At 51.3% G+C, this 16,060-nt stretch overlaps 1 protein-coding gene and 1 long non-coding RNA gene across 4 annotated transcripts in view; both read right to left on the reverse strand.

The window, feature by feature from the left end:
- Nucleotides 1–12,299, reverse strand: part of RAB6A (RAB6A, member RAS oncogene family) — a 44,134-nt gene extending 31,835 nt beyond the window's left edge. The window contains exon 1 of one of the 2 annotated variants that reach the window (XM_027463505.3): nt 12,000–12,299. In XM_027463505.3, coding sequence (XP_027319306.1) covers nt 12,000–12,069 — 70 coding nt within the window. In that variant the 5' untranslated portion in view covers nt 12,070–12,299. 2 annotated transcript variants of the gene reach the window in all.
- A 1,248-nt stretch (nt 12,300–13,547) lies between these two features.
- On the reverse strand, nt 13,548–16,039 carry LOC140001391 (uncharacterized). 2 transcript variants are annotated; one of them, XR_011806597.1, is made up of 3 exons: nt 14,834–16,039; nt 14,611–14,747; nt 13,548–13,824 (listed from the first exon to the last, which is right to left on the reverse strand). It is a non-coding gene; the product is annotated as an uncharacterized lncRNA (long non-coding RNA). The 2 variants fall into 2 exon arrangements; XR_011806598.1 differs by having other exon boundaries at nt 13,548–14,747; nt 14,834–14,906; nt 15,285–15,906.
- Between the last annotated feature and the right edge of the window lie 21 nt (nt 16,040–16,060).

Below are 16,060 nucleotides of genomic sequence, written 5' to 3' on the forward strand. Positions count from 1 at the left end.
CAACCACATCGTTGTGCATCAAGTGTTTAATCACAAATTAAAATATTACAAGACTGACCGTTGAGAAAACGTATTTAAGGTTTCTTCCCAGCAAGTCATCACCAAAAATTCTGCGCAGCCTGCTCCAGACCAAGGCATGAATCTACTTTGCAAAGTAATTGCAAAGTCTAGATAGAAGCTTATATAAGCTTCAAAAAAATCGTTTTTTAAATCAATCCAGCCTTAAAATCATTTTAATTCCCAGATTTTTTTGCAGCCAAAGGCATACCAATGCCTGCCCCCTAATAAATCTCTTCACCCTACATTTATTGAAAGCCAAGGAGTGCTGCTCACCTGGTTCAACATTGGTGAGAATTCCTGATGATGAGGACACATTCAGCTGCTGTCAAATTAATGTTTGCTTAACTAGGACTGAAGGCTGAATTCAGCCTTCAATGCAATGCTTATGGCTTTTCCCAAGAAATTTCCCAAGAAATTGTCCAAAAACCATACAAATAGTCAAAAACTAAGCAGGATGAAGTTCAATATTCACTGCTAAGCAAAACTTAGCTTTCTAAAAACAGAACTTTAACTTCAGCTTTCAGAAGAGCACTCAGTATCTAAAGAAGGAAGGAAGCTCGTTTATTAGGCACTAATAACGTGGAGGTGTGGCTTTGGGATTGCTCCTGAGCTAGACTGCATGAAAACAATTCATCTGGGGGAGAAAAAGGACAACAGGTGACTGTTATTTGGACTGTTTTCATGAACCTATAAAGAAGTCCTCAAAGTGCTGTAAAGACTTTGAGACTAAGCAGTTTATCCTTTATTAACAGAAATACCCTTTTATCTCCAAAATTATCCAGGCAAACCAGCTCCAGCACCAACTGGCACAAAGATTTTGACAAATCTAAGCAGATTCCCACTGGAAGTATTCACAAGATACTGCAAACAGGGCAAGGAAAACGCCTCTGTTTAATAAACAGTTCAAGACTTGACTAATTAACTCATCATCAGAGGTGTTTACAGCTACAGAACACCTAGACGGGTACTAATTAGAAGTGGCGAGTGCATCAGGAAACTGAATGCCGAGAATAAAAACCTGGAAGAGCTCTGTGGAAGGAAGGTCACTGGGGTGGTCTTCAGGAGAAGCACAGCTCCAATTTCTGGACACCTCCACGGGCATTGGGACAAGCAGCTCCAATTAGCTAATTATTGCATCTACAGGTCATTCCTAAATTACAAAAGTGAACTGCTACGTGCCTTACATTTAGCTGAATCACCCACGTATTTCTGGACCACGAAGCATCCCTCGCCATCTCCTTCACAGCTCGGAACCTGAAACTTTCTGCCAGATGAAGGTGGAAGTAAACTGACAAGAAAATAAAAGCAGAATCAAGCAACTGTTAGGGAAAGATCCTAACCAGACAAATGAAACCAAACCAGAAGGTCTTGTAGGCTAGCAGATCACTCATTCACTCCTAAAGACTCCATGGTAGGACCTCATTGATGTAAAATGGAAAGCTTACACTTTTTTCTTGGATATTTGTGGGGTTGTAGAGGGAGTGCTAGGACAATTCATCAAAATTCATCAAGGAATAAAGGAATTGTGCGTGTTGAAGACCACATCACCCCCGAGGAAGGGGATTGGCGAAAGCTATCTGGAAGGATGCCCATTGCTCAAGGAATTCTTGCTTTAAATCCATGAAACAACGTGGATTTGGCAGGAAACATCACCCTCCTAACGCCCATCAAGCACAGGAACACCGTCCCCACTGCAGAAGCCAAACAAAAGCACTTCCCAGATCCTTAGCTGGATTGTTTCAGCATCCAGAAGTTTCTGTGCATTTTCCAAGTGTTTCTCTTCGAAATCCTCTCCCTTTCTCACCTCTGAACTCCTCTCTGGTTAGCCACAGCCAGCTTCTTGCCCACACCTCAGCGCCATATGGGCGCCGTTGGCGTCGAGGCATCTCCATCCCCTGCCATCTGGAGGGGGTCTCCAGGTCGGTACGCTTAACTCGGGGTTAAAAAAAGCTCTTCTGGCTTCAACATCTTCCCTCTGAAGACTCCGATTGACTGATGGGATTTTTCTGTGGTTTTTCCAAGCGCAGCCCACCTGGTTTTCCCTGCCATTGGGGAAGGCACGGAGAAGTCGTCCTGTTTCTGCAGAGGCAGCTGAACACACATCTTCAGCCTGAATTCCCTTCCCAATAATAATTGGGAATAACATTCTATGATTTGAAGTTTGGTTCGTCTCCTTTTCCCGCAGATGACTCCTTCCTAATAAAACCCTACTAAAAACACAGGTTTAGGACATCTTTCACCCCTACATCTGTCGTTGTGCTCAAGCCCTAATCCATTTTTACCCTTTCTTCCCATCCCACCAAGTCTCACCGAGGTTCCCCCGAGCCACGATTACCTGACCCCGTATTTCTGCAGTTCCTAGATCCCTTTGAGGCAATCCCTTGATTCACAGGGCTAGCAGCACACGCAGAAAGTTTCGTCAGCCCGCCCAGGAGCTAGGCAAACAGGGAAACCAGCAACCTTCCTGCCAGCAGCTGTTTGTGTAAACAGGAAGCCTGCCATAAAAATCCTGCTCCCTGTTAGAGCTTTGAGTCCAAACCCAGTCCACTTCAGATGTGGATCTTTCAGTTTCCCCTCTAAATAAGCACGCAGAGCACAATCCTAATCCTTGTCCTCTGCATTCCCAGCCCCTGTCCTGTGTTAGCTATTATTTGTTTAGTTTAATGAGCTCAAATCTAAAATAATCCAAATAAATCACTATTATGAGATGCAACCGACCCAGGGAGGTTAGAAAAAATATCTAAAATCCCATCCAGCGTGCTGCAATGGGGAGAGAAGATGGTTTGGCTTGCAGGAGAAATTCCTGCTCGGTGGTGTCAGGGTACACAAGGTGAGAGTTTGTGCAGCTCCTGGAAGTGATGTGAGGGTGGAAATAACCTCAGGCAGAGCACGGCTGCACGAAGGAGGAGGTAAAATGGGCGGCCACCTAAGTGCACAGTTCTGGAATTAAACACAGTTTCTCCTCTTTTTGAGGCTAAGCATCAAAATAACGTAAAATAAACCAGCAGAGGTTTAGGGTTAGGAATCCAGCTGCCATTTCCCTGCGCCACGAGCTGAAAGAAACACTTAGGAGGAATGATCACTGCCTTCCTCAATACGTTTGACCCTTAAAAAACAAGGAGGAGCAATGCTAAGGCAGCCTTTCCAGGCTTTGGAGCAATAATTAAACAAGTTTCAAGAGACTATTAAAATCCCAGGGATCCTAATGATTTCCCTGCCCTCCATCTTCTACCCGATTTAAGTTTTGCCCCACCTGGAAAACAGGCGGACACATCTCCTGCTCCCTCCTTTTGTGACCACCCTACGCTGCCCCAAAGGCAGCTCTGCACCAATTTTCATCCTGCCTGAAGGATGGAGGAAAAAAAAAAGAGAAGAGAGAAGAAGTGAGCTCCCCACAGCAAGAAGGAAGGGGCTCGGGAAGGATTAAGACATGAGCTTTACTCTTTCCACATGAGAGCAGCAGAACGGCTTCCACCAGGGCTCTCTCCTCTCAAATTCACCCTTCAGACAGACACACGGGTGAGGATTTCTGCAGAAGGAAGCTCGAAGATGATCCTGAAATAGTCCTGACCGAAGAAAAAACAACCGAGCACGCCCTGAGAGCTCCGTGCATCCCGGCGGCGTTCACTGATCCAAGCTGACAAGCGTGGAGGTGGAGAATACCTGGGGACTGCTGCAAAAATAACCACGGACATAAAAAAAAATCCACACAGAGGTTGGCCTAAATGATGCAACCCCACAGCAAGGCAGGAGGAAAGGAGCTCAGGGCAGTGTGTTCACCTGTGTGTGTGTTACAGGAGCAGCAGGGCTCCAAAATTTCACCACCAAAATAAAAAAAACCATTGAGATATTTCACTTCCAGCAACAGAAGCTGAGGATGTGCAGAAAGTCTGAGGAGCCAGGAGCTGCTCTGCCAACACAGGGGCCATAAATGCGTGGTATTAGGAAATTAAGATATTAGGAATTCAAAAATTTGAGGCTGTTCCCTCTGCTCCTGTCCCTGGTTACCTTTGAGCAGAGGCCGACCCCCAGCTCCCCACCTCTTGACCACGTTGTGGCCATCAGCACTGGCACCTGGCACTGCTCCTCCTGCCCTACAGAAGACAGACTTTGGGGAAAAACAGTCAAAACTGGCGAAGGAAGTAATAATCTTGCACAACCACTGCCACCCTTTCAACGTGCAGGCCTCTAAAACTTCCGAAGTGAGACACAGGCCCCAAGTGCTCGGGTGTTATTTTTAATTCTGACTTTTTCTAGGAAATTTACTCCAGAATATTATAGGATTCGATGACAAAAAAAAGCGTTTATATGAGAATTTGGGTTTGGAGGAGGGAATTCTTTATAAGAGAATTATCTACGCTTCAGTTGTGGCGCAGTACCCTGAAATATTCTCCTCCTGCAGTGTTTTTCAGGGGAACAGCAATGCTAAATTCATTCATCCGAGGGCTTGAAGCACACCTACTAGTTCAGGCTCTAATTTTTATTCCCCAAAATACAGAGAAAAGACTTTTCCCAACTACAGAAGTTTCTTCTAATCAAAGCAGCTTGGAGAAAATGCAGCAAAAAAGCCTAAAATAAAGCCTAAAATGCCCAACTCAAGAACCTGCAAGTGCTTGGGAAGCATCAAATCAGTGGAAGAAGCACAGAGTGCTGTGAAACTCCTGAAATACTTCACCCAGGGCGCTTTGTTCCCTCCTCCAGTGTCCAAAAGCCTTGTTTTTTCCTGGGATGGAGCCTGCAGAAATCCTGCAGAGCTCCCCTCGAGTTCATTCTGTATCCTGCACGATGATTCGGTGACAAATCCGGCTCTATTACACCGAAAAAAAAAAGCCTTTTGTGTCGTTTCAAGCAAAACTGGGGAATTTCCAAGGCCAAGGCTGTGTTAATGGTAAATAACTTGCCTCAGCAGCCCGCAGAGCCTGCAGATCTGACTAAACAGATGTGACCTAGCGGCCTCTCGCACTCCTGCACGGAAAAAGGGGAGAATTTTTAACAGCAAACCAAAAAATGATTACAATATTGTGATATTTTCCCCGAGAAAAAGCTTTTTTTCCTAGTCTATTACGCTGGAGCGTCCAAATAAAGGGGTAAGTTTTCTGGCACGCAGCCTGATGAGCTGCCTACTGTTGGTGCAGGCTCGGGAGAAGACAAATTTTCCCCTTCTCCAAGGGCCATCGAGGTTTAAAGGCAGCTAAAAATAAAGTGGGAAAGGACCGCGGCCACCACGTTGATTGCATGGTGGTGGATAAAAGGCACTCGGCTCACTGCTTCGCAAAGAGGAATGAGATAACTCAAAAAAATTAGGAAGTTGGAGGAAGAGAAAGGATGGGAACACCATCAGGAATTAAATACGTGAAGGTATTTGGGGGCTGGAAGAGCTCCAGCCTGAGGGGGCTTGTTTGTAAGGCTTTTTTTTTTTTTTCCCCAATTCCTTCCATTTTTGTCATTCTCTGAATTCTGTTTTTTTGGGCAGGCCTGCGCAGAGCCAGGAATTGGGCTCAGGATCCTCGTGGGTCCCTTCCAACCCGGGATTTTCTCCGACAAGGCATTCGGAGGTGAGGAGGAGAGGCAAAACAGCTCGGCGCTTCCTCGAGGTGACAGGCCAAAACCAAACTTTCCGTGGCCATTTTAATTTGAGACAACTCCTGCTACGCTGCGAGCTGCTCCTGGCTTCACCCAAGCGAGCAGAAGCTGAGCTTTAGTCGCTGCAGCTTTTCTGGAGCCATGAAGTGATTTTTTTCAGCCATTTTGCGAGCGCCAAGGACACACAAGGCTCGAAAAGTGCTTCAAGAGCAAACGCATCACTCTGAAACCAGGGGGAAAGGAAAAAATAAAATCATCTCACGCAGACAACACAAACACAAGGCCACGAAGCTGCAGCAGGAGGACGTGCCTGTTCCCATCTAGGAAAAGGCAAAAAGGGGTCAGAGCTTCCTCTGAACAAGCACAGGGCTTCGCTGCCAATTAATTTTGCTGCCCGTGGAAGTTGAGCCCTGCTCCTCTCCAGCAGCAGGAAGCATCGCCCTGCAGCTTCAGTCGCCTCTCCCAAAGAAAACGTTGCCCACTTACCTGGGTTTCGAACCGAACGCCCTCTTCCTGAAATTTATGGAGTGTTTTCTCCTCCCGGAGCAGCCGGCGTCTTCCTTAAAACAAAGGAAGCTCCCCTACGAGTTTCTGCACTGAAATTAAAATATTGCCTGCCCGTTTCTCTGCAGACAGCTTCAGAGCTTCTGCAGGGCCCCAGCTCTTCCCCCATCAGCAGAAATTCTCTCCCTAAATCCAGCAGCAGCTCCTCAGACCCCTTGGCAGGGATAAATCCCCTGCTGGGAGCTCCGCCAGCGAGGCTACACCCTGCCAGGGCCCCTCTCCTTTTAGCTGCCCATCCAGCTTGAATTTCCCTTCCCTTTTGTGTTGCCCCTATCGCGGACATTAGGAAAATGCCTTGGCCGTAACTCAAACCTCGACGGAGGAAGCCGAGCAGGAAGGGTTCAGAGAAATGCAAGAAGCCAGCCCTGCGTTAATTACATCGGAGCAGGAGGGGGGGGTTGTGCTGCAGAAAAAGGCTGAGGGCTCTCCGAGAAGCAAATCATTAAATATCACCACTCAGCGGGATGAGCAGTGCTCGTTTAGATGCTCACAAGCATGAACGGCACAAAGGTTCAAGGAAATTCATGAGCTAGGCGAGGCCAAGTGGAAGTGAAGACCATTTTCTCAGCAGCAGGATCGCCAAGACGGCTGATATTTCCTCCAGGCTCTTTCAGATTTGGGTAAATAAGCTTCAGACTTCAACCAAAACCTTAATCCTGCGTGTTGATGACTCCTACACGCGTCTGGATGAGAAGGCTATGAGCCCACAAGGCTGAGTGGCATCTCTGGAAACTCCTACGAGGATGCCCAGGAGCTGAAGGGGCAGCAAGGAGCTCCAGCAAAGAGCCAAAGCCACGCAGGATCCACCCAGCCAGCTCTGGTCTCGGCGATGGGATTAAAGAAGTCGCGACGTGGCCAAAAATGCCCCAAAAATAAAGGCTCCTTCTACCTGGTTCTCATCATCGCCGAGAATTAAGGATTTGGGGGTTGGTTCTGTAAGAAAAATACTCTAAAAGTCAAAGCTCTGACCAGTACGAGGGTGTTCCTCAGCTTTTGAACCTGATGGTGTTCCCCAGGCACAGCAGAAGCTGGAGGAGCTTTTCCAGAGGTGGGAAGCCACGCACCAGCCCTCGGGCAGCTCTGACTCAGCGCGGTGTAACAGGAGGCCAGCAGAAAGAAGGGCTGGCTGGGAACAAAGGCAAGTTCCACCCTTGGTCCGAAGGCAAATTAAGGAAACGCTGCTGCTGCTCAGCTTCACAGCTGAACCAGGATTTCCTTCCTCACCTGAGGAGCAGACTGTGCCAAGGAGAGCTGGCAGGAGGCAGCCAGAAGCTGTGTGAACCCGTATCTCGTTCCCCCAGGTGAAAACCACTCGTTTAAGTTCAGTTTCATTCATTATTTCCTTCCCAGGTCAGCATTTTCCCCTTGTGATGCACTAAGCCTCATATAGGTAAGAAGAATTTGAAGGAAACGCACCCAAAATCTACCTCAATTCACATTATTTGAATATCCTAAAAGAAATTCAGCCTAGCCAGCTTCAAACAGGAGGGAGAATGCCTGATGTACGCCAACTGATTTGATTATTTACTGTCCCTGGGCCCTTCAATATTTTCTTATCCACCAGAGTTTGTTCTATGCCGAGGACAGAACCCATTTAGCTTTCAACTCTACATAAACTCAGTAAATACACCCAGAAAACCAACCTGAAAAATCCCACTTTCCCTCCCAGTCCACGTGTTTGTTGGCTGTCAGTCATCTGCTGAGCCCCTTTTTTGCTATTTATCGCAGAAATAATTTACATTAACGCATAAAACTCGTAATTACGATTACATCCATTCATTTCCAAAGAGCTTTTTTATTTTGTCCTACCCTGTCCCACAGCAGAAGAGCGAAACGAGCTCCCACACCCTTTCAGAAGCATTCAGCTGTCACCAGGAACCTTTTCCTGCAGCTTACGGGACCCAAATGATGAGTTTCAGGTGTTGTCATGGGAAAAAGTCTTTTAGTGTTCACATCAAGACAGCAAATTTGATTTTTAAGCCATGTTTCACACCACTGGGAGGCATTTTGGTTGTTCTGGTGGTTGGTTTTTGGTTGGTTTCCATCAGCAAATGCCATAATAGACCTGAACTGAACTCTGCAGATAAAACCCCGTGATTTTACCCCAAGGCATCAGAAGACCCCATTCTTCTAAGTTCAGGAATTATTTCTGTGATACAAACAGAAAAAAACACTGAAGTGCAGAGGTGCAGCTCTTTTCCCTTTGCAAAGAGCTCCAGCTCCTTCAGATCTGGCTCCTTCCTCCCACAAATAAGCAGGAATCAAAAGGCACCACCAAAATTTCCAACCTCCTTCTCCAGGCCTGGCACACTCCTCGGTGAGGTTATTTGAGAGACGGAGGAGAGGAGGACGATATTGAGAAGAACCCAAGAAAACCAAGCCCAGCGACTTGTGAAAAAGGCGTCCAGCCCGAACGCAAAACCAAGCACGCAAAGACACAGACAAGAAAATCAAGACCATGGAAAATAAATGGGTGAAAAGGGGACAATTTGATCAATTTGATGGCCCCCAGGAGCTTGCAAGGCAGGGAACTCCTCAAAAACCAGCCACAAGTCGCCCAGGGATGCCTGTCTTGGAGGTAGTGGTCAGCGTTGGGCCAGCCTCGCACCCAAACCACCTCCAATTCTCCAATTATCTAATTAATTACCATGCTCAGCACTGCCCATCACGGCGTGGTTTCCAAACAGTCGCATCCTACCTGCTCTTACATCGCACCCACCATCATTTTCGGTGTCAACCTCTCGGATCCTGACAAAAACAGATACTTGGGCTTATTTTTAATTTATTTGGGACCTTACGCAACGCAGCACGAGGCACCGGGGCCTTCGTTTGCTTTCCGTCTGTGCCCTTCAGACTCGCTCGCCAATAAAAGCTGCATCATAAAGCCACGTGAGGAGAGGACATGGCTCCCGCAGCGCCCCAGCGGCCGGTTCTGCCCCTTCCACCCCAAAAAATGAGGGAAGGAGACGTGCTCGCGGGCAAAATAAGCCTAAACGTGTTGGATTTGGGTATAAATACCGCATTTATGGGCAGCTACCTCAGCACAGGTGCTGTGTGCACTCACTGATGTGCCCCAGAAATCCGAATCCCTCAAGCTGGAGGCACTGGGGCTGATGGAAGGCACCTGATAAAACAAGATCAAAGGCGGTGAGCAGCAGACGATTTTTGGGTATTTTTTTTACACAATAGCTTTATCTAATCCCCCGGCACAGAGCTCTCTGCCTTTTCAGCAAAGATTACGGAGTTTGAGTAGTTTTAAATATGCTAATCTCCGATCGTGGAGAAAAAAAGTAATTCAATTAAGGCAAGCGGTGGCCAAGCTGCCTCCTCGCCCGGCGCCGTATCCTCGTGCTACAAGTTTATAAAATAAAAAAAAAAAAAAGGGAAAAAAGAAGCTTTTTTCTTTCTCCTGGAGGTGGATGTAGCCTCGGTGCATGCGGCAAGAGCTTCGCTGGCCGGCCGAGGCGATGACTTGCAGGAAATCCCAAGGGGAGCGCCCTGCCTCCCTGCAGAGGGCTGGCGGCCGCCCGGAGGAGCTGGCGCAAGAAAAAAAGCAGACAATAAAAAGCCAGGGGCAGGCACGGGAGAGGAAAAAGGTTGGGGAGGGGAGAAAGGCTTCTGAAAATCACCGTGGCAGCGCAGGGGAGAGGATGCGCAGCTAGCGGCGAGCTGCGGAACGAGGGAGGATCGCCGCAGTCGGCGCGAGCGCCCGCAATATGGCTGAGGGGAGCAGCAGAAAGCAGCCAAAAAAAAAATCCTAAAAGACCCTAAACGGCGAGGCCCTGCTCTCTGCCACACCACCAGGTTGGAAGAGACGTCGCAGGGCTGCACGGCACCCGGCTCGGTTCAGGATTTCTGCCCTATAACACAGATATTTGCCGGAGTGGCCCTCCGGGAGCTTTTCCTTTGCCACCTCGAGGTCCCCGAAGCATCCAGCACCCACCCCAAAAGCAAGGGGAGAGCTTTAATTAGGGCCTCCCAGCAGGGCAGACAAGGCTGCACGGGAAGGGAACGCAGCAACAGTTGTACAAAGAGACGCGCAGGCTCATAAAAATGCTGTTATTAAAAATAAAATTGAGATTTTTCCTTCAATCTTCAAAACGGCACCAGGTGAGGGGGGTCCAGGGGAGCAAAACCCACTCAAAATCCCTCGGCAGAACGAGGGATGCTCCCAAATTACCCCCCTGACACAGAGGAGCACGCTGAGGACATTGAATTCTTCCAGGAACCACACGGTAAGGGGAGCTATTCAACGCTTTGGACACCAGGAAAAAAAAAAAAAAAAAAAACCACAGCATTACATCACGCCAGCACCGCCCGGAGAGATTCAGCCCTAAAATAAAAAGCCGTTTTTTTGGGTTTTTGTTTTTTTTTTTTCCCCCTTTCTCATGTCAGAACGGCGTCGGGGCAGGGAGCAGGGCCAGGCTGCAGCACCTTGGGGGGAATCAGAGCCCAGACAAAGGCAGGTCTCGATCCCACACCGCAGCGGGGCCACCCCAAAGCCAGCTCGAAGGCGTCCGCACGCCGGTCGCAGCAGCAGGGATTGAGTTAGCAGGATTTTGTCCATATTACGCCCATAAAACCCCGTCTCTTTCCCCTCAGATCTCTCAGATTTGAGGCTATCCACGGGAATTATCGGAGAGATCGTGGTAGAAACAAAAATGATTAGCTAGGAGGGGGAAAAAAAAAAAACAAACCATGGCCAGGAGCTGCCTGAAGATGCGGCTGTGGGAACGGCTGGGCGAGAAATTCACGTGCAATCCGAGGGCTGCTGAGATTTCAGATGCACCAAACCCCGACTGAAGCTCAGATGCACTAAAACACAGCATTTTGGGAACGCACGGCGGATTTTTAATTTGTTTTACGGTGTTATGTGGAAGGGAAATGGAAATAAAGCCGATGGCATCCCCTATACACGCTCCTTTTCCCAAATCCTCAGAAAATGGCTGGCCAAGCAGCCGAGCCGGCGACTCCCTCCAAAAAGAAATCACCCAGTTGAAGTCGTGCCACCCAAATGGATAAAGGGAAGGGGAAAAAAATGAAGAAGCGGGTTAAAGGGTGGGTGAAAAATGAAATTTTGGGGGTTTCGGAGCAGCCCCACGGCCGGGCTCACCTATAAAGGAGCGAGGAAAAGCCAGGTTGTGAGGCGCTGGGGGAGAAAAGCTGAGGTGTTTCGTCATCTGCTGCCACACAGGGACCAAAGGTGGCTGGGGGGGCCGGCACCCCACCCTGACAGCGGCAGATTTTGTGTTTTCTTCCCCAAAATCAGCGGGGATGGCCCCAAGATCCCACTGAGGGCACCCCGAAAACTCCCCGCTGCCCTGGGGACATCACAGGGGGGCTCTCCTGAGGAAGGAGCAGGGTTATTTATTTCTTAAATCAGCAGGCCAGGGAGAAAAGGACCCCTTTTGGCTCGGTTTTCAGGGATTTTGGGGGGAATCTGAAGGATTTTGAAGGATTTTGAGGGCTGATGAATCAGCAGCCGGGCCCCGCTCCCCATAAAGGGAGCTGATATGGGGCGGAGGGGGGGCTTGGAGGATCCATTACAGGCCCCCTCCATCCAAAATAAGCAAATAAATCAATAAAATAACCCCCTAAATCCCTCAATTTTAAATTATTTCAAATTTCACCTCATCTCCTCAGGGCAGCCCCCCTCAAACACCCCCTCAAGGGGGGGCGCCCCCCTCACAAACACCCCCCCCAAACACCCCCCCCCACAGGCTGTCCCCACACGGATCAGCCCCAAACCCCCCCAAATCCCCTCAAAATCCCCCAAAATCCCCTCTCCTCACCGCTCTGCTCGCCCAGGAAGACCAGCTTGAATTTCCGCAGCGGGTTCCCGAAGTCGCCTCCCGCCGACATGGTGCCGCTGCCGGCAGCCTAACCCCCCCCCCAACGAGCTCTCTGCTCCTCCCGGTATGTTATTTTTATTTTTTTTTTCTCCTTTTTCCCCCCCCCCCACCTCTCCCGGGAGGTGCCGGAGCTGGAGGCGCCGCCGCTCCCCTCAGGGCCGCGCTCCCGCCCCCGCCTCACGCAGCAGCCGCGGGAGCCCCGCCCGTTGTCGCCACCGCCCCCTCCACCTCCTCCTCTGCGCATGCGCGCCGCTGGCCCCAGCCCTTAAGCGCCCCGCCCTTGAGTGCCCGGCCGCGGAGCCAATCAGATGGGCGGAAGGGGCGGAGGGGGCGGGGCTTGAGGGGATGGGGGCGGGGCTTGGGGGTGGGGGCGGGGCTTGAGGGGGGTGGGGGCGTTCACTCTGGAGCCTAATGGGGGCAGGGGGATGGGGCTGGGTATTGGGGGGGGGTAATCCTGGAGCCTAATGATGGTGGGAAGTGGGGGTTCTGGATATTGGGGGTGTTCACTCTGGAGCCTAATGAGGGCTGGAAGTGGGAGAGGAGCAGTGGTCCTGGGGGTGTTAACTCTGGAGCCTAATGGTGGCAGAGGGTGGGGGTCCTGGGTATTTGGGGTGTTCACTCTGGAGCCTAATGGGGGCTGGGGGATGGTGCTGGATATTAGGGGGTGTTCACCCTGGAGCCTAATGATGGTAGGCAGGCAGGGGTCCTGGATGCTGGGGGGTGTTAACTCTGGAGCCTAATGATGGCAGTGGTTCTGGGTATTTGGGGTGTTCACTCTGGAACCTAATGATGGTGGGGGGGCAATGGTACTGGATACTGGGGGTGTTCACTCTGGAGCCTAATGATGGAGGGGGGATGGTCCTGGATACTGGGAGGTGTTCACCCTGGAGCCTAATAATGGTGGGAAGTGGGGGTCCTGGGTATTGGGGGTGTTCACTCTGGAGCCTAATGAGGGCTGGAAGTAGGAGAGGGGCAGTGGTCCTGGGTCCTGGGGGTGTTCACCCTGGAGCCTAATGATGGTGGGGGTCTTGGATGCTGGGGGTGTTCACTCTGGAGCCTAATGGTGGCTGGGGGCAGTGGTGATGGATATTGGGGGTGTTCATCCTGGAACCCAATGATGGTGGGGGGGCAGTGGTACTGAATTTTGGGGGTGTTAACTCTGGAGCCTAATGCTGGAGGGGGGATGGTCCTGGATACTGGGAGGTGTTCACCCTGGAGCCTAATAATGGTGGGAAGTGGGGGTCCTCGGTATTTGGGGTGTTCACTCTGAAGCCTAATGATGGCAAGGGGAGCCTGAGCCAGTGCCCCGGCCCCGAGTGATGCCACGGCCCCAAACCACGTGGAAATTCAGGAAGCTTTTGGTGACCTTCGGCATTTCCAGGTCCCGAGGAACCAACACGGCCCAAAACATCCCGAGGCTCCTCCAGGAGGCGGCCGCCGGAGATGTGGGTGGCACCCCCGGCTGGTTTTACCTTTCTTTGTAGGAAAAAATGGAAATCCGGGTCATTTTTCTCCCTTTTTCCTCTTTTATTGGACAAACTGCATCCGCTTGACCTGCGCCAAGCCCTCCCTTTAGCTGATTTTTGCCCGTTTCTCCCCATTTTGGCTCCCCGTTTTTTAGCCGAGAGCGTTCTCGGCTGGCAGAAAACCGCCGGGAGGAGCGAAATGGAGAGCGGGAGCCGTCGTGAGAGGGCTGCTTTCGTCAAATCCAGGGGTGATCTGCTCCCACCCAGCTGCAAGGCTGCAGAAAAACGTAGCCTGCAACCTGCAGGAAACCAGATTACGTCATCGAGCAGCCCCCTTCGGCCTTAAAATTCATCATTCTCGGGCAGACCTCGTGGAAATTCTGCAATGACGGGGTGGGCTCTTTGTTTCCCCGAGACCTGCAGGCTGTTAAAGGATGGGGGGAGCCCTGCTGTGTGTTTGGGAGGGATTGCTGTACCCCAAACTCGGTGTGGGGGCGGTGCTCCATCCTCGGAAATGTTTTGGGGGTGGCCAAAAGGCGAGGGGAGAGGTGTTAAGGGGAATTTGGGGACGGATAGCTCCCCTTTAGGGATACAAAGCATTTGAGGCCATAAAACAAAGCACCACCGTGGGCATGACATGCTCATAACTGCAGCGCTCGTCACTGCCTCACCCCATAAATTAATGGGGTTGGTTAATTGCCCTCTGGGCACAGCTGCCCCTCCTCAAGCCCGGCATTGCCTCCACGGCTTCAAGGTTTCCCCGAGGAGAAGCCCAGCCCTTGCGGAAGGGGAGCGGAGGTCTGAAGCCAGCTCAAACTCCAGCAGCGCTCCTGGCTGCGAGCGCCTTGGGGTTATCAAACAAACCCCGGTGCGGGGGAAGAGATCAAAGGGCAGGACAACATCTGGTCCCCGTGGCCAGGGAGTGCCAGAAAACACCGCTCAGACCCAGGAGCTTGTGTCCTCACGACGCAGGGAGGTTGGATTTGAATGCAAAGGTGGCGCTGAGCCCAGGCTGTGCGTGGAGGGGCTCTGGTTTTGCGTGGGTTTTGTTCTCTCACCTTCCCTTCTCCTCCTTCCGTGCATACCTGGGGTGTGGAGAGCGCGTTGGGAGCTCCGTGCACGCAGCCAGCAAGGACACGGGGTGGCAGGGTGGATGAGAGGGCAGGAAGCAGGCACACGGTCAACTTTGGAGGCTTGCTGTGCCCATGAAAGCTGAAAAACCCTAAAGAGAAAGCAAGAGAGTCAATCATGAGCCCTGCCAAAAGCAATCGGGGCAGCAATCAGTAACCCGGGGCTCTAAATCCTGACCTGACACCACGCTGCCAGGCAGCTGCTGCCCGGGAAGGAGGGCGCTGAGGTGGGGGCTCGGCCCCAGGAGCATCTGCCAGGCAGAAATTGGGAAATTATTGGGAAAAGCGGGGGGAAGGGCTTAGGGGAAATGAAGGTTTGGGTTGGAGATGGGCTGGGGAAGAAGAGTGAGAAAGGGTTAAGGAGGGTGGCAGGGACCCTGCAAGGGTCTCTCCAGTTCCATTACACTCTAAGGAGCTGATACCCATTTTTTTTGTTGTTGTTTAAGAGGAATCAAGGTCTGATTGTGTTGGTTTTTTTCCATTAAGACCTCCTCTTGGCAATAAACAGACATTATATAGAAATCAGAGGCTCCCACCAGCCCCACTCCTTCCATTTAAATTATTTTAGGGCATTGCCTTGAGAGGGACAGCAACAGGGATCAAAGCACAGGCAATAAGGCAGGATTTACCTCAGCAGAGCACCCTGCTTCAAAAAAATAAAACAAAATCCTGCTTATTTCTCTCACGAGCCACACGCGGGCCTGCTGCAGGCCCCGAATGCCTCACCCCTCCTTCAGCCTCAAGGGCCCTGGCCTCCTGCCAGCGTGGCCACAGCTGACCCTAGAACCGCTACGTGGATGTTTGCTAAGGGCTAAGGTCCTGTCCTGCCTCTGCAAGCCCTAAAAAATAAAACTTTTCTGGGCAATTTGCAGCAGGGCTGCCCTGAGCAGCTTCAGCAGCATCCCCTCAGCTCCCCTCAGCCCAGGACGACCCCAAACGCCCCTCAGGCAGGAGAAGGAGGCTGGGGGGAGCCTGCTGGGTGCTGGCTGTGATCCTACAGCCGGAGTGGGGCCGCCTGAGGGCTGAGAAACGCCGACCCCACAACCGACCCCACTCCCCTCACAGCGCCCCTTTGCCGCCATAACATGGCGGCCGCCGCCCCTGCCACACTCAAGATGGCCGCCGCCCCGCGCTGGGGAGGGGTTGGGCGGGCCGCGCTCAGCGCGCCACACTCAAGATGGCCGCCGAGACGTGACGCAAAGGGGACCGGTTGGATTTGATGGACACAGCGGAAGGCCAATCGGATAGCGAGATGGGAAGGGAAGACCAATCAGGCTGCAAGAAGCGAGGCGGAGGACCAATCAGAGTGAGGAGGCGGGCAGAAGGTAGCAAGGCGAAGCGGCGAACGGGCAGTGTTGGGTGCGCCGCGCTGGCAGTGGTGTGGGGACAAGGACATGGACAGGGA

This window comes from Anas platyrhynchos, chromosome 1 (genome assembly GCF_047663525.1).
Source record: "Anas platyrhynchos isolate ZD024472 breed Pekin duck chromosome 1, IASCAAS_PekinDuck_T2T, whole genome shotgun sequence".
In the NCBI taxonomy this organism is placed as follows: Eukaryota; Metazoa; Chordata; class Aves; order Anseriformes; family Anatidae; genus Anas; species Anas platyrhynchos.